General features: G+C 49.3%; 1 protein-coding gene across 2 annotated transcripts in view; it reads right to left on the bottom strand.

Annotated features, from left to right (window-relative positions):
- Positions 1-18,104, bottom strand: part of LOC119390241 (serine/threonine-protein kinase NLK) — an 87,268-nt gene that overhangs the window by 9,077 nt on the left and 60,087 nt on the right. For both annotated transcript variants that reach the window (XM_049414704.1, XM_037657813.2), the window contains exons 2-9: positions 6,578-6,707; positions 5,774-5,829; positions 5,211-5,317; positions 5,034-5,119; positions 4,248-4,457; positions 3,425-3,613; positions 2,319-2,517; positions 1,475-1,571 (exon numbers count right to left, since the gene is read on the bottom strand). In XM_049414704.1, coding sequence (XP_049270661.1) covers positions 1,475-1,571; positions 2,319-2,517; positions 3,425-3,613; positions 4,248-4,457; positions 5,034-5,119; positions 5,211-5,317; positions 5,774-5,829; positions 6,578-6,707 — 1,074 coding nt within the window. The remainder of the gene's footprint in view (positions 1-1,474; positions 1,572-2,318; positions 2,518-3,424; positions 3,614-4,247; positions 4,458-5,033; positions 5,120-5,210; positions 5,318-5,773; positions 5,830-6,577; positions 6,708-18,104) is intronic.

Below are 18,104 nucleotides of genomic sequence, written 5' to 3'. Positions count from 1 at the left end.
ATTTATACAGTGCAGTAGATGCAATTACTGCACTACAGAATGAGACAACTCATCAGCAGGAAAAGCGCACCAGTGATTACCTACAGCAAAGGTAGGAGGAGCACGATGCAAGGCATTGAGCAAGCATGTCAGTGCAAAAGCAACATTGTAAACTGCTGCACACAATGACGTAAAGTGATAGGCTGGGATGCAATGGCAAGACACAGTGACCCATAAGAAGGGATTTCTCAATGTTGTGTGCCAGCAGTGATACAGTAAAGCCCCGTTAATTCGGACTTCACGGGACCAGAGAGAATGTCCGAATTAACCGAGGGTTCGAATTATCGCGAGTACGACCAAAACACTAGAAAAATGTTTCCGCCACCACCAGACCTTTATTTCTTAAAGAAGTCGGTGATCGCGGTTTGCTTCGCGGAGGCAACGTGCAAGGAAATCGCAATTTTGCTAAGTTCCTGAAGGTGGCTGTCCGCGCACACTGTGCCGCAAAGCGGCGGTCTAGCTGACGCAGCCAGGCTTGAAATATTTCGGCCGTCATCCAAGCCTTTCTATTGAAGCGGTAGTCGACAGGCAGCTGCTTAATGTTCTTAAAACATCTTGGCTTCGCAGCCTTTCCTATCACCAGCAGCGGCAGCTACTCTGTGCCGGTCATGTTCGTAGCCAGAAGAACCGTCACCCGCTCTTTACTCCGTTTCCCGCCGACGCACGGGTCCCCCTTAAACACGATCATCTTGTCAGGCAGAGCCTTAAAGAACAGCGCTGTCTCGTCAGTGTTGAAAATGTTGCACGGCTCGTACGTAGAAAGGCGTGCGGAAAGTCCGGAACGCCAGGCCTGCACAACGCTTCACCGCGCACGTTGCGGAACACCAGGGGTGCTATCGCGGAACGATGCCTTATGCCATATTCTATGCTATTCTTATCATCCACCACTCGTGGCTGATCGCGTTGATAACGCGGACTCCATGCGCGGACGGACCGTCGCCATGTTGCCTGTTGCTGATGACAGTAGCGATGCACTGCCTTTCATTGTGTATGTGCCTCAGAGATGCAAAGGTCGTTTTAAATCTCGGAGGCCATAATCCGATCTCGTTACCTCATTTTAAATCTCGGAGGCCATAATCTGATCTTGTTACCTCGTTTTAAATCTCGGAGGCCATGATCCGATCTCGAAGTTGTTCAGATGCGCCGTCGATTTCGGCTGCGAATCCGAATTATATCCGAACCGTGGCCGTGGCGGTATCCGCTGCTGCTTCCCCGTCTCGACCCGACCTCGGTCGGGAGTTCGAATTAACCGAAGCGCGGTCGAATCTGTCCGAATTAATGAGAGTTCTCAGCCATAGAACAATGCACATTTTGGACGGGACCAGATGCCGCGTCCGAATTAACCGAAATTCCGAATTAACGGGGGTCGAATTAACGAGATTTTACTGTACCACCAGCCCGGTTTGGCAGCATCTTCAATAGCAGCACTTCTTACCTAGCAAAGCTCTTGAAAGCAGTCGAAAGAGGGTTGATGCAGAGTGGGACCCGGTTTGACGTGGCACACCTTTCCAGAATGAACTTGTGCAGTTTTTCTGCATGAAGAGTGAAAAGCAAGTGTTACTTTTCAGCTTGTATTTGCCATAAGCACAACCTTACCACGCATAGTAGTGACTAGACGTAAAACCATTTTGAAGTTAATGATCTGAATGGCTGTATTCAGCATCGCTACCTTGTCGGGGCATTTGCGAGTAACATAGTCAAGATGTTTTACTAAGAAAGTTGTAGTCACACAAAATGATACAAGCTTTCAGCTACGACTGCATGCAGGACTCTTGTGCTATGCATACATGAAACTGATTAGGAGGGTGGGTATACAATGCTGGGTTGACCAAGAATAGTGCAAGCAAGGACACTACACAAAAGTATATTAAACATTGTGATATGTGACAACTCCTTATTGTGCGATGTCTTTGCACCCACAGTTTGTAGTCCATCACAGATGACTAATTTAGCCAAACTTCTAAGGTTCTCAGTGAAAGGTGTGCTGTCTGTTTTTAGCAGCTCTGGTGCTCTCTGTAGCCTGATGGAAATGCAATCATTACCAGACTAAGAAATACTGACATCTCTGCTTCTAAATTCAGCTTTATACAGCGTCACTGAATACTAAGAACAAAGGCAGGTTATTACAATTTCAAAATTTTGACACAGGTGACTAGGGTGATGTATAGTGAACGTCCACACCTCTTTCTTCCAATTTAATAATATACAACAGCTACTAAAGTCTGTTCAAGCCACACCTGCTGCAATAACAACCATAGCCATAACCACAACCCACTCACCTTTCACTTGGTGCACGGAGAGAAGTTCCGTCTCGAAGGAGTCGTCAAAGGCGTGTGGTGCGACCGGCTCAAAGTCAGCCACATAGCAGCGACCCGCCGGTGTGCTCTGGCAGCAGCGGCACATGCAGGAGTGGTATCGCAGCCGCCCTTCCTCCAGGTAAGGGTGCGACAGGGCATCCGCACAGCTGATGCGCTTGTCCTGCGTCAGAGTGGTTGTCGCACAGCTGTAGCTTGCCCATATACAGATTGTCATGTGGTGTAGTGACCAGCAGAGAATTTTAAAAGACTAACTAGGAATAACCACTTCGCTGAGTGCATGTGTGCCCTAATTCGATGGCGGTAACATAGACAGGCACCGCTGTAAGTCGGTGGGTGCGTCAGACCAACAGAGAGCGATAGCATCATTCACTTGTAATCACACTGGCCTCACAGTTTCACGAATGTAGCAAAACGAAGAAACGTCACAAACTATAAGAGTTCATGTCCGCAGCTGTGACAGAAAAGTGACCAACAAATGACATCCCAAGACAATGCCACAGTTTAAGAAAAAAAAAACAGCGTTGGAGAGACTCAGACACTAGAGTCGGTGGTGCCAATTTGTGGCCCATCGTGGTTTGGACAAGGCATCATAAGTTTTCGCTACCAATGTTGTTAGTGGCATCCACAATGTCGCTAACTTGGTATGCCGCGAAGAGCAACACACGAAAGAACAAGTCGACATTCTAGTGTCTAGATAAGTGGGACACTAACGGACAGTGTTGACTATACTACATTACTGTTTTTCATAGCAGAAAGAATTGATCAGGCCACTGGAGAAAGCTTGCACTTCTTCAAGGAACTGACTGTGCAACCTACAAAGTTTGATTATGGGGCATTATGTGCCAAAACCGCGATCCCACTGAGGCATGCCATAGTGGCCCTTATGGTACACCAACTTTCTTCCATTCCACCCACATAAGAATGTGGCTGCCATGGCCAGGATCGAACCCTCGACCGACCAGCATAATAACGTAGCTATTGAGCTGCCATAGTAGGTCACCTTACAATCGCGTGTTCCATCCCTGGGTGCCTCCTCATTCAATACGAGAGAAAGAAGATGCACGTACAGGGTTGAAGACAAGCATCTGGCAGAGCAGGTGGACTGCCTCGTGCGTTGCCTGTGGCGAGAGGGTGTACAGGGCCGCCAGGGAGGGCGGCTTGGTGGGACGTCGTAGAAGGTGGGCACGGGCGCCCTCACAACCGTGCTTCATGTCCTCCAGCAGGGGAGTGCCCAGCAGCTCAGTGATCAGCTCCAGCTGCACACAAGCACATGGTAACACTGTGAGCCACTGACAGGGACTGCTTTAGGGGCCTTAAAAGCACCAGAGTCAGATAGTGAGTGTGGTCCAAGGTGTCCCTCAATACATTGCTTTATAGAGAACAACACAGCGTCCATGGGTGAGGATAACGTAAAAATGCAGAACCTGAATACTGCAGACCATGAGAAAATGTGGTACCATTACATACCCTACTAGTGATGACCCCTTGGGAGCTATTTGCTGAAGTGTGGCACTCTTATCCATGCAAAATCCTGACCCAAAGCAGGCAGTAGTACTGCATAGCTGACTTTCAAGGCTACTGGCACTCTGAATCGTGGAGGGGTTGCGCAGCCCCAATTGCCATTTTCTCTATTTATGCCACCTCTTAATGCAAGGCTGAGGTTCGATGTTGATGTAATGATGCATTCAGCGTTTCAGAAAATAAGCTTTTAAAAAGTCTCTGAAAGTGACAAAAGTTGTGAAATCCGGTTGCTAATGGCTTCGAAAGGGGAACAGGATAACATGGCCTGACTATGCTTTGTATTCACTTGTCGTGGCAGTAATGCAGCTTTAACACCTACAGCAGCAGCAGCAGTGGCTAGTGAGACAGCAACCACACGCTGGTGCTCACCTGCTGGATGGGAGTCTGTGCTTGAAACAGGATGCGTCGTCCCAGCAGCTCGGCAAAGATGCAGCCTACTGACCAGATGTCGACGGCCGAACCATAGTGACGAGCTCCCATGAGGAGCTCCGGGGCCCGATAGTACTGAGTCACAACTTCTTGCGTCATGTGCCGCTGTTCATCCCGCTCCTCCAGACGAGCCAGCCCAAAGTCGCAGATCTGCATGATAAGGCAAGGAGGCAAGATTTATGGCAGGAAATCAGCACACAAAACTTGACTTGTGGTAGCCTCTGACTCTGCTCCATTTTAAGTCCAAACAAGAACTATTGGTCATTTTAAACTTCCTTTTGCTGACAAAGAAGCAACTATAAAAGTAACAAATCTCTCACAGCAAAAGGGTGTTGTAAGCTAGACATCCATATACCAAGTAAATAATGGTTTGTGAAGGGACTGCACAACAAAAAACAAACCCAGCACAGAAATGTAATTTTTTCTTAAACACATGCTAAAATTTATCAAGCCCAACACACGTACGTCTGAGGTTGCTCTGAGCACTACCTTTTTTTCTGACCAAATGTACTACTGTAGCTAGAAAGAAAATACTTCAGCAATGAAAGCAATTCAAAAACAAGCCAGCTGATCACAATGCTTATGTTTTCAATTTGTTCATTATCGTTTCTTGCCGTGGTTATGCAAGCACAGAAACATACACGCTCGTGCTTAACTGACACCCCTCCTAGCACTGTTACTTAAATAAAGGTGAAAAAAGAAAATCTCAAGACACAACAGGCTTACCTTAAGAACACAATTACTGTTAACCAGGAGGTTGCCAGGCTTGATGTCCCTGTGAAGAATCCTTGAGGAGTGTAAATACTTGAGGCCTGCAGAATGAACGAATTGATAAGCCACTGCCACAAAACATACCGTCATGTGGACAATACGAAGGAGTAGTAGACAGGGATGCTCTCTCACCTCTCAATATCTGGTAAAGAAAAACTTTCAGGTGATCCGAAGTGAGTGGCTGTGGAGAAACTATGATTTTGTGCAGATCACTTTGCATCAGTTCTGTTGTGACGTATCTGTGCAGCTGCGGTCAAGGAAGATTTCGTGGGCAGTGAAATATGGCAGATGAGCGTAAGCACATTTATTTTGTCATGGCCACTGTCACTATAACGAACAGATTCCTGCCGAAACAGAAACACCAGAACTAACGAAAGGGGCGACAGACATTTTCTTCTAGTGTCCCTGTTTGCTTATCTGCCATTCAAGCAACATGAATCATTCTTAACTTGTCCAATATTCGATCATTTTAATGACTCCTGCAATTGTGTGAATCCTATGCAGTGAGGAGGATGCATCTAAGCATTCAACAGATGCACTCCATTACTGCCAAACATTTGCTATGAGTCATTCAACATCACACATATTGAACTGCACTAATCCACCCTGAACTTGACAGCAATGCCACATCACTCACCAATGGTTGTTACGCGATCAAGAGAGTCATAAAAGCAAGACAAATAGAAAAAGGATACATTTCTTGAAAGAAATCTAGGTGTGGAGGTTGTAGGATATCCAGTGCCGACAAGACCTGCAAGGTGAAAAAAATTCTCATAAGAAAAAAACACAAGACTCGGACTACTCGAAACAATGTACGCCACGTTTTTAGGAAATTCTATTACATTTGGCAGTGTTTTATAAAAATATACATGTAGCCCAATTACATATTCAGAACCTTCCTATTAAGGCTTGAGATAAATGATGAGCAAGTGTACGAATTTATGGCACTAAGCACATATCCACTACTACTGTTCCTTGCAACTATGTGTGCCATACTTTTGACATTCAGTCGTGTCTCCTTCACACATGCACACCTGAAACCACAAGCACTCATGTTTGCACTGATATCTACAGCTTTGCAATGTGTTCAAGTACACCATAAAAAAAATGTGCATACAACTCACGGCCTTTTCACATGCTTGCACTGGTGTTCAAACACTTTACAAAAAAAAAAAAAAAAATTAGATAGCAAGAGTTGGAGGCGCAAATGCCCACACTTGGCTGCTTAGGGCAGCATGAGCAAGTCCAGGTGTTCATAGTCACCTCATCCCAACACACTACTCTATACACACACAGGAAAAGTTGGCATGTTATTTTTACTTCTTCCATTGGCCAAGCAGATGACTAACTGCAGAGCCGCTCACAAAAGCATTCTAATTATGTTCAGAATGCCAATAAAATCGAGGATGTGTGTGCTGCAATCCCACCTTATAGCTCACTACTGCACATATACCACACACACCACTTCTCTCCCTAGAGGCCAATTATCGAGGACTTACATTTTCATGCTTGAAGAAGCAGAGCATCTTGATCTCACGATAGACCCTTTTGCTGGAGACCAGGTTCTGGAAAACGTTGGGCATCTTTTTGAGGGCCACTCGCTTGCCATCTCGTGGGTCTGTGACCGACCTGCACAATGAGCAGAACAAAGAGGCACACAAGGTCAGTGCTAGGCCAGCACAAACAGTTTGACATATTCGAGCCAGAACTTTTGGAAGCGCATAGTGAGAATCATTATCAAGTGCATTCAATGCAAATGAGTTGCTCTACTACAAAGCCCAGTGACACTGCTGCGGATGAGTACATTACCAGGTTATTGCTATAGAACTGTGAGTGCCACAATTGAGTCGTGTGTACACAAGAAAGGCACAGTGCTCCCATATTGTACTTTTTATCAGTTTGAAAGACATGCAATAAAACAAAAATAAAGGGGGGGGGGACAGTGTGAGAACTTCCAAGGATATCATAAATTAAAAAATGCTGATAACGATGTCAGTTTTATCAGCAGTATTACGTAATTCTTATGGAACAACTCGGCTGGTGTTTTCAACAGCGTAAGGCCCCCATAGGAAGTTTTCACCAGGAAGTCCCCTGGCACAGTGTAGTGTGACCCACATTTGCCACAGGCCAGCTTGCCTGCTTGCAGTGCAGGATCCTGGCCGGATAAGAGGGGGGAGGGGAGGGGGGGGGGGGACTCCCCGCTAGGACGGGACAGCAAGGAACGCGCCTGGCGAGCTTTAACAAACGCCCTGCCAAGTCCCACGCCATCTCTCACACGCGGGCGGTCGCATATTTCAGCGAAACCCACGGTAGCGAGCCCAAGAAGCATTATTTATTTCGTTGTCCGGTATCTCCTAGCTGCGACGAGAAGGAGGAGGTGCACTGCCAAGGCGCATAGCGGCGTGTTATTTTGTACGTATACATCCTGCGCGACGGCCGGTGGTGGTGGTCGTCGTACGGCGGGCGTGTGCCGTCACTGCCTGAGCGCTCCATCAAGCGGGCACCGCGGCGAGGCACGCACGTAGGCGCGCGAGAACCCGCAGGAAGGAGACAGGGTCGTCGTAGGCAGCGGCAGGGATTGGCTCGACAGCGCAGCGCGTGCAACAAGCAGCCGCCACCGGAGCGAGCCCGCGGCCTTCCGAGCCAGCAGGACGCGAAGGAACCGAGCAAACTAAACGCTCCGCCGCACGTTGTGGCGGTTGCAAGGGGGGAGGTGGGGGGGCAGCAGCAAACCGCAAAAAAAAAAAAAAAGAAAGACGCGCCAGAACGCCCCGCGAATAAAAGATTGCGTATACAACCTACGTAAGAAGCAGCAGCCCCGCGAGGCACGGCGCAGGTAAGGCAAGGAAGGGTTGGCGGCGGGGCCGCTCCACGGGGCGAGAAGGGTGCCGCTTGCGGGCGTGCAACAAAATCTGTGACCCAGAGACGGAGTGGGAAATGTGGGTCAAGGGGCTTTCTCCCACTTTGTGGGTCAGCGGGACGAGCTCACTCGCCTCCTCGCTGCCGAAACAACGAGGTAACCACGCGCGCGCGCGCTCTCCGGGCGCCTGCTGCCAGGGATGATCGCATCCTCCCAGCTGATGTCTTGAGCCTTGACGAGACACGAGGCGCGCGCGCGCGCACCCCGTCACACAAACACGCGCGGAGGGCCCGCTTAGAAGAGATCGCGACGGCAGGCACACGCGGAAGTTGGCGCGCTGCCGTACGCTCGATACGCGCGCTCGAAGCACGGCAACGCAGGTACTGTCACGTTCAATATGACTTGGAACACGGGAGCGCGTGGCCTCACGAGCCCCAAGATCACCCGTGACTTCCCTTAGCCCTTATTTCCCCGACTAAACGCTGTTCTCTCATTTAGGGATGATCCTAAACAAGAAAACATCATCTAGTTATTGGAAATAGCGACAAGTCGAAGCCGTGCTCAATCACTGAGCTCCATAGGCCACGCGCTCCCGTGTTGCGTAGCACACGCAGGGAGGCCGTGGTTCCGATAAGAAATAGCCAGGACCGAACGCCCGCGCGAGAGAGATCTGGAAAAACCGGAAGACTGAGCAGTACGGACCACGCGCAGGACTTCCAGCTGAGAACCTATATCCAAAGCGCAACGAAGCACAGCACAGCTCACATCCTGTGCACTCCTTTTCTTTTCGTCCTTCGTTTAGTTACGCGCTGTTGCATCAAAAATGAACTTCAGCCAACTCGCTCAACTTACCATCTAGCAACTAAGGATATAAATCGGCCCGTATAACGCAAACCGGCTTCGCATATACCGGTGGATCGGATGGAGGCGACATTTAATTTCAATGGGATACGGCGGCCCGTATGCGCCGTATGGTTCGTCGTTGGGTGGTCGCTGAATGGGCGGCCAGGATGAAACAGTGTATAATAACTCGACCGTCGCTACCGCGAGAATGATGATAAAGCGACGCTTTCAACGCTGACAGCACGGCGCTACCGAAGAAAGGTAGCCGCCGCGGGTTTTGCAAAAGGATGATCGAGCACCGGTGCACTGTTGGGAGCGGGATTCAGATGGTATACCGGAGCGATTATACGGATTAGTGGCGGCGCTGCTTCGCAACCCAAATACCAATCGGGACATGTCGCCAAAGGCGTTGCGCGAAGGTACCAAAGGGTTAGAGAGAGAGAGAGAGAGAGAGAAGATGACAACTAGGCAGGGTTCTTGTTCTACTAAGCTTTGTTTGAACACGACTCATTTTTGTGAGTTGAACCTGTGACCGCACCAAGCAGCGGAACACAACGTTTTATACCTTCCACCATCAACGTATGTTTAATTCACCGAACCATCTCCACGAAATTGACACGACGTTTCAATTTATGCTGAAGAGAGATAGATATCTGTATCATTGAAAGAATTGAGATTTGGTCAAGTATGGCAAACAGACACGTAAAACAATAAAATAGGAACAATGTAAGGTGGAACGTCTAAGATGGCTGTCGCAAGCTGGAGCCGCTACAGCTACCACAGGAGTAGCCGGGGTGGGCGGGGGGGGGGTTGAATTCCCCACCCCTCGAAATTTTTCTATTTGAATTTTTCAAGAGTACATATACACTCAGACATCTAAAAACACGCACGAACATACATAGAGGGAGGTTGAAACCTCCCCCCCCCCCCTGAAAATTAGCGCAGCTTGCTATAAGTCGCGCTATAGTCGCGCAGAGCTGGCGAGCACCGAGGTCCTGGATTGGCTAGGCTTTTTACCCTCTCACCTCTCCTTTTCTCACCCCTTACGGCTATGCGTGGCATTTCTTAAGGTCACTAGAAACTTTAGCATTTCTGGCTACGTCCCTGACTGCTACGTCAGTAGTTGTACCAAGGCCCAACCGACCCAGCAGTAGTTGCAGCGCCGACAACTTTCATAAGAGCACTGCGTAAAAGAACACCTCCTCCTCCTCTTCCTCTCGTAGTGAAACGCAACCTCGGCGGCGGCGGTGGTGGTTGTGGCGCAAAGGCTGCACGCCACGCTGCACCCAAAAAACCTCCCGCGGCCCCTCGACTAATCCCCGCGCGTGCACCGGCCGAGGAGGCTGCAGTGTGCCATTTGTCCCGACTCCCGACAGAGCAGCGGCCGGTCGCAACGTGGTCGCCGAATAAATCACGAACCGCAACCACACGCTCCGACAACAGTGCGAGACAAGACAAATGAGTCCCGGCCAACGGAGAAGAAAAGAGACGCAGTGAAATTGTCCGGCCTCGTCGGTTCCGGTGCTGAACAGCGTATGACCGGTCTCGCAAGGGGAAGCCCAAAAGATACACTAAATCAGACTTGACAGGAGAGCACATCACTCTTCGGAAAAACTGGCTCGGCGTTTCCTCGGCGGTTATTAGCGTGAAACAAGTGGGCGCGCGTGCGAAAGTGTTAACTCTGCTTTGAAGAATTTCTTGTTACCGCGCTGTCATTTTTTTTCTCGTGTTTTTTTGCTCGTTATTTTTAGTTAGCTTCTATAGTAGCTGCTTGGTGTAACTATACGCGTAATATCCGAGGATACCAATGCAAATTCTGGCACCCTCAAGCCTATGTACCGTCACCGGTTATGTAACGCAGTATGCATATCTTGAATGATTCATAAACGGAGAATTAACTACGCTGAGGCCCTAGTTTTTCTCGCGCATTACCTTCACGGTCTGCTCAACTTCAACTGAACAACGCCACATCCTAGGCTTATCCGGAACATGGGAGCTTCGGAACACTTTAGCATGAAGGGGGGGGGGGGGGGGGGGGGGGGGGCCCGCCATGTGCGAAACAGAAGGGCGGAGAGGGAGTGACTTCGAGCTGCCAGAGAGATACGCATATGCAGTGCTTGACTGCTGACTATTATTATTATTATTATTATTATTATTATTATTATTATTATTATTATTATTATTATTATTATTATTATTACATATGGCGGAATTCATATTCGATTTCTTCTGCATGTTACGTTGGAGGCGTCTATACATCTACAGCTCACGTCACCAGTCGGAACGTTCAACAAGCTCACAAAAACGCTCCCATTTTTTTTTTTTTCTACCGAAACACTTGCGTTCGAAGTAAGAAAAGCGTTCAAGAAATCGTGACAAATCACCCGTGCTGCCGACTTGTTTTAGAAAACAGTCCACAGAACGTAACAAACAGTACGCAACACGGGGCTTCCGTCCCACACATTTCGAGGATTCGACACGCATGCATATACCATGCACAGTCGTGCGGCTTCGAAAAGGAATAGACGCTTATTCACAGAGCGCGTGCAAGAAACGGGCATAACACTATAGCTGCGGACACGCAACGCTTGGAACGAGGCCAGACAAGTTGGTATAAAACGTGCTCTCCCTGCCAGCAGAAAAGTTTGGACATCTGGCATGCGCGTGCTGTAGTAGTGGAATAAGTAGTAGTATAGTACTACTACTACTACATGTACTGCGCGCAGTGAAGTCGCATATACAAGAAAAGCATCGGGCGGGCTTCCTCCCTCAAAGGAAGAAAACCGTGCAACGAAACTGAGGTAGAGCCTCTTGATGTTACGAAGAACGAAAAGGAGAGAGAATAAAGGCTGGGAAAGAGCCAAGGCCACGTCAGGTTGGCTACCCACGTTTGAGAAAAGGAAAGATGATAATGATAATAAATAAATGTTGGGGTTTAACGTCCCAAAACCACGATATGATTATGAGGGACGCCGTAGCGCAGGGCTCCGAAAATTTCGACCGCCTGGTGTTCTTTAACGTGCACCTAAATATAAGTACATAAACCTCAAGCATTTTCGCCTCGATCGAAAATGCGAAAAGGAAAGATGAAAAAGAAAAGGGGGGGAGGGAAAGATGATAATGATAAAGATGAAAAAAAAAATGAAAAGAAAGGGGAGGCGGAAAAGGGACCGAACACGCTCAACAAGTTACGTTCAGCCGACATTCAAGGGATGGGCATGCGCAAGCTAGTCGGCTAGTCGCTGGTTCGGTAATCGATGTTTCTAGACACCTCAATCCAATCGCTCAGCCAAAGAAAGAGTTAAAAGCGATATCGAACTTTTTCTAGCATGTCTACGCGAGTGAGCACACGAGAGAGTTGGGGACAAGAGTTTTGCGTTGTGTTATGATGAGGTGTGAAACTGAGGATGAAGGCGTAGCTTTATTGAGCACGGAATAGAACATAAACGAGTACTGCATGTCCTGTTACTCGATAAAGATGTAAACGCACGGCTTACCAACTGGCCGAACCAACGACGAAACAATGACGACGGAACGGGAAAGACATGCAATAAGACGAGGCGCGACGGCAATCTCGGGCTTCTAAATGTTGTCACGGTATATAAGAATTGCGATAGGAGTAGAAAGAAAGCTGACACCAGAGGCGGGACAGGAAATCTTCGAATGATCGTCCGCGATGCCTGCCTGCGGCGTCCTCCTCCCGATCAGGAAATAAATAAAAAAATAAAGATAAAGATATGAGCGTCTCGTCTTTCAGATGAGCAGACGGAGACGAACACAATAGACTGCGAGACGTCGGTCGCATCGTGGAAGTACACACCCGTCTTGCGTTTCGCTGCAAACGTGTTGGCGCAAACGAGCGTAACATGAATGCCAACAGCCGCCTTGCTTGAAGCCTCGCAAGCTATCCAAACTGCTCGCCTGTCGGAGCGCCCGAGGGCAACAGGCACTTGCGGAACCGAATGTGGGTGCTTATACGAAATCGCGATTGTACTGATGAAGTCGCGTTATTAAGTATAGCGCCAGAGCTGTTCACCTTCGATTTTTGTTTTGCTTCCGCTCCGCGACCTTCCGCTCATGCCCGGAGCGTACAGGAAACAAGACCGCGCGCACGAAGATACATGCAAGAAGAGTTAAGAATAAGAACGTATGGCGAGCACGACAAACTTTCATAAGTATTGCGTCACAGGCGCCACGGTCTAGCAAGTGGTAAGAAGTGGCCGCAGGCACTGCATAAATGTGTATAGCATTTACGTGGGTGCCTGATACGGGAATAGTCGAGGAAAAGCGATCAGTGAAAGGTTTATGAGAACGAGAGAGAGAGAGAGAAAGAGAGAGAGAGAGAGTGACATAAGAAAGTGCGCAAAGAAGGAAAAGTTAAAGATCGCTAACAAATGGAAGCACAAAACGCCACCAGGCTGTCGTAACGAACACGTATATCTAGAGTCACTGTATAGGCTACCTTTAGGTAGCAGAGTAGCGCATAGGTCCGGCTAGCAACCACAGCTATGCGGTAAAGTCGCACTTCGTTTTTGCAGGCGACATGCCTACTGTGTCGCCGATTAACCTGTCTGGCGTGTCGAAGACCGGCGATAAACATTGGCTGTCGATGGCTAGTGTTAATTCAGTTCGCTGCAGCGGCGGCGTCGAGAAATAAAAAAATTGGCCCATGCGGCAGCTTCTCCGCAATGAGTGGTTGCTAGCGGCGTTGGAAGACAGGTGCGCAACTCTGCTACCTAAAGGTAGCACATACAGTAACTCTACGTATATCCACCGGCTCGCAACCAGTGAAATTCACTTGCTTAGTAACCAACTCGGAAAGGCAACAACGCTTACTAAGTTATCTAGTTAACGGAAATACGCGGAAATCGCTAACAATGAGGAAATACGACCGTGGCTATAGCATTTCTTTTTTATAGAGTACACGAATGATGAAGCGTACTGTATCATAAAAGAAAGAAAGAAAGAAAGAAAGAAAGAAAGAAAGAAAGAAAGAAAGAAAGAAAGAAAGAAAGAAAGAAAGAAAGAAAGAAAGAAAGAAAGAAAGAAAGAAAGAAAGAAAGAAAGAAAGACATGTGGTCTGATGACGGCGACCACCCGCGCTAAATCTCCGAAAAAGCCTTCCCCCGTGACTGCCGACTGGCTCACGCGCACAGCACACGCTGCCGGTCGCTTGCGACAGTCCGCAACTGTACCTGCGTCTATCTATAACAGGGATCTGTGTGCAGCAGGGCAGTATTGCGCAGGACTCGAACACGCGTCAGTATAGGTGCCGACCGCCTCCTCACAAGGGCTCATCATTTGTCGCCGGGCAGCGCTTTCTCAACGACCGTGGCACGGCTCCCAAGTTTTGTCTCCGGGAGCAACTAAACTAAACGCGATTGCGCAGAGCAGTGCACCTACACCTAAGAGCACCTGCCTCGCCCAGACACTGCTAGGACCCGCAAGGGGCACTGCTACGCTACTATACTTGGTGACAACCTGAGCTCCACCCACGAAACGAGGCGCCCTTACCCTCAGTCTCGATCTCTCCAGCTCGAGTCATGCTTGAAAATTTTGTTTTTGACTTGCTAAAATTAACTATATCTCAAAACATGCAAAAGCTTCTGTCACCCTTGTTGGAAGTTCGTAGAGAGGGAGGCTCTCCCGCAATTGCGCTGGTTTCCACGCGTCCAGGCAGGCGGTCGCAAACCTCGTCCTCAAGAAGAGCTGCTGAAGGAGGGAACCGGACTGAGGAGCAGAAGAAGCGTATAAGAGGTTTATTTACATTTTTTACATATAGACAACTTGTTCCGGAAAGTCCTTCGCATGCATTTGCTCGCGTCTTTTAACCCCTTAGCGGTCCCTAGATTCCAGACCTGGGGAAACAGGGGAAGACGTTTCCATCCAATCGGGCGGCGAATCCTGCAGGTCACTTTGCTGGCACCGCCCCCAGCCCACGCACACACAACCCGAACACGCGCATTGTTCTCACAACGATGTCGCGTCGGGGGAAGCCTGCCGCCAGCATGCGGGTTGTGATGAGTCCCTCATGTCGCTACTCGAGGCGACCACCCATGCGGCCGAACGGCGGCTGCAGGCCCGGCAAATCCACTGGTATGCGTCTGGGCAGCTGGCGCTGATTTGAGCGTAGACGACCTACCAGCCGGAGACGCACAGCGCGGTGGTCCGAGGTCCGTCTTCGGCGGAAACTCGGTGTCGCGGCCTTTCCTGGGGCACAAAGGCGCCATGTGTCGTATTTCCGCTCCGGCACCGGCGACAATGGTGTTGTGCGACAATGGTGCTGTCTCGAGCAAATTGAAACCATGCACCTCCTGGCGCATGAGAATCAGCGGGGTGTCTTCGCGCTCTTCCTTATCGCCGCACAGTGAAGCGGCTGCCTTTTTCCGTCCCGGCGCCCCGCGGCAAAGGATGGCTCGCCGATCGCAACACCCTCAATGTTTCGGGAAAGCGCACGGAGCATGGTATCAGTTTCGGCGGGCACGTTCACGCCCGGACCCTGAGTGCCGTATTGGTCGCTATTGTAAGGAAGCCACCAAATTGGCGTAAACGTTATCCGGGAGTATGTCAGCCGCTCCGCAACAGAGTTGAGCTTGTGCAAGTGACATTCTACGGGCAATGCACAATGAGATAGCGAGAGACTCTCGATTAATATGAAAACCTGAAGTTCTTTAACGTGCGCCTAAGTGTAAGAACACGGGTGTTCTTTGCATTTTCACCCCCATCGAAATGCAGCCGCGTCGGCCGAGAATCGAAACCGCGTCCTCGACTTTAGCAGCACAACGCCTCGGCCGCTAAGCTATCACTGCGGGTCGCGCTCTGCTGATGCAGTGATTAGTGCAATATCTAGCCCAATGCAGCCGTAGAAGACAGACTTGTGAAGAAAAAAAAAAACAACAACAAGAAGAAAACAGAAAAGCGATTAGCTCTCGACGACCTGTTAGGCGTCGCAATAAGGTGGCGACGAGCCTTCCTCGAACGGTACAAAAATAAGCCTGCAATCCGTTTAGCGGTACCCCTTTCCCAGTTCCGCGAAGCAGTGGGACGTATTATTACGCTAACGAAGCACGAGACCGACTATCCTGGGCGCTGCCAACAATCGGCGAGACCGGTGAATACGTGGAAAACGCCAGTACGCCCCAGACATTGACGTCACACGGTCGGTGCTTCGCCGATTGCGAGAAGCCCTAGACTAAAAGAAAGGAAACGGGGAAGAAACGAAAAATAGCTCGAATGTAAGAAGAAGCAAGAATTGGGCAAAGACGGACGGAAAGCCAATAAAGAAAAGAAAGCCAATTAAAGAACAGAAACAGTGCAGTGAGAACAAATTGACCCGCCTCGCGCTTTCCCGACAGTCAGGCTGGCCCAATCGATTCGGAGGAAATGGTGGCGGTGCTTCTATTAGCAGCACTAGGCACACATAAACTTATTCAGAGGTACGTACGAACAACGGTGTTTCGCAGTACGTGAATGCGAGCCCAAACGCAGCGGTAAATATGTCGCCCGTCAATTATTGATCAGACAATGAGGGGAGCGGTAGCTCGAAACGGTCAGCGCGAATTGTCAAGTAGTCGCTTTTGTCTTTCTCTCTCATATTAGCACAAGACGATCATATCAAAAATATGATCGGCTTGTGCGGCGGTTTTTCAAGCAAGAAGTCTCTCGTCTCGCGACTTCGCCGCAACGTGCCAAAACCACATGGCGCAATACATAAACGCGGAACCACCGGCAGATGCTGTCGGTTTATCAACGTCGAACGATGCGCAAAACGGATGTAAGAGGTTGCAGCAGAGAGGGAGAAGTCCAAGCTTTGTACACTTATTTTTTTTCCACTTCTCGTTTCGTGAATATTCATCGTTGGTAAGTGCTACCCGACTCCGCGCGCGCAATAACGAAGCCAGTCGGTACATACCAGGTATTCAGGCTGAACCACGCGCTAAGAAAAAAAAAAGTAGAATGAAAACGCAGCGCAACGTAATGATATAAAATCCACTCTTTTTTTCTACAACCTGGAGAGAGAGAGAATAATAATTGATGGGGTTTAACGTCCAAAAAACCACGATACGATTATGAGGGACGCCGTAGTGGAGGGGCTCAGGAAATTTCGGCCACCTGGGGTTCTTCAACGTGCACCTAAATCTAAGTACACGGGCATCAAGCATTTTCGCCTCCATCGAAAATGCGGCCGGGATTCGATCCCGCGACCTTCGGGTCAGCAGTCCAGCACCATAACCACTAGACTACCGTGGCGGGTGGAGAGAGAGAAGGAAGGAAGAAAAAGGCCAGCTGCGGAAAGTTACCATCGCAAGATGGCGGCTGACGCAACACGTAAGCTGTCCTACACAGGAGGGCAATGCAAAGTGTTCCCACAAGATGGGGGTGAGATAAGAGGGAGGGGAAGGCGTTCACCCTCTCGTCCCTGTGTCAGAACGTTCTTATCCTGAAAAAATATTTGTCCTACTCACCGGCTGCGACGTGACCAAGAAGCCAACCATTTTTCACTTTCCCACCCATTATGAAACACGTAACACGGATACAATCGGGCTAGATGGTTGAAATGCGTAATCTAAACGGCAGCGCAAACGACATGCAAGACCGCAGAGAAAACAAACACGAACCACCGCTCGACAACTGTGAAAGCGGCTAACGCTCTACGGCATCAAACACTCGCAGCTGGCTGGTAGATTCCAACGTTATCTATGCCTTGGAAGTTTTCCCAATTTCATCAATCCACTTATAGCGCTCTTCGGCGTCCTTGACTGCGCTTCTCTTGGCACCCATTCCAGAACTCTAGTGGATCACCGGCTACCACACGATCCGCACAACCTAACCTAACCTAGACACCCTCCTCCCCCGTTTTTTTTTCTTATTAATGACGCTGTCATGACATGATGTCTCGGGCAGATCGGGCGGCAACTTCAATACGGACTCACTACTAGTTATTTCGTTTTGGTGCGTTACCTAACCCCTAACCTAACATAACCTAGCATGCTTTCTTTGACGATGTCATGACCCGTGACGTCACGAGCAGATACATATATGGCGGCAACTTCAATATGGTGTCGACACCCGTCTTTCGTTGTTGGCGCCTTTACTGGAGAACCGCGCTCGGCCAAGAGGGGCGTGACATTTCCGGTGTAGTCTGAACTGTTATAACTCGCGAACTCGTAGCTTAGCTTACCACTGTTCGGTGTCTTCCTTTAAAGATTACCACCAGCCTCCCGCATCGCATGGTAGCTTTTACAAGTGATGGCGAGGAACATACAATGACACCGCGAGATGAGACGACGAGTGCGAGCCACAGCGGCGGGTTGAAAACCAGC

Source organism: Rhipicephalus sanguineus, chromosome 4 (assembly GCF_013339695.2).
Source record: "Rhipicephalus sanguineus isolate Rsan-2018 chromosome 4, BIME_Rsan_1.4, whole genome shotgun sequence".
In the NCBI taxonomy this organism is placed as follows: Eukaryota; Metazoa; Arthropoda; class Arachnida; order Ixodida; family Ixodidae; genus Rhipicephalus; species Rhipicephalus sanguineus.
The sequence above is the reverse complement of the archived record's forward strand: the minus strand, read 5'-3'. Positions and strand labels throughout refer to the sequence as shown.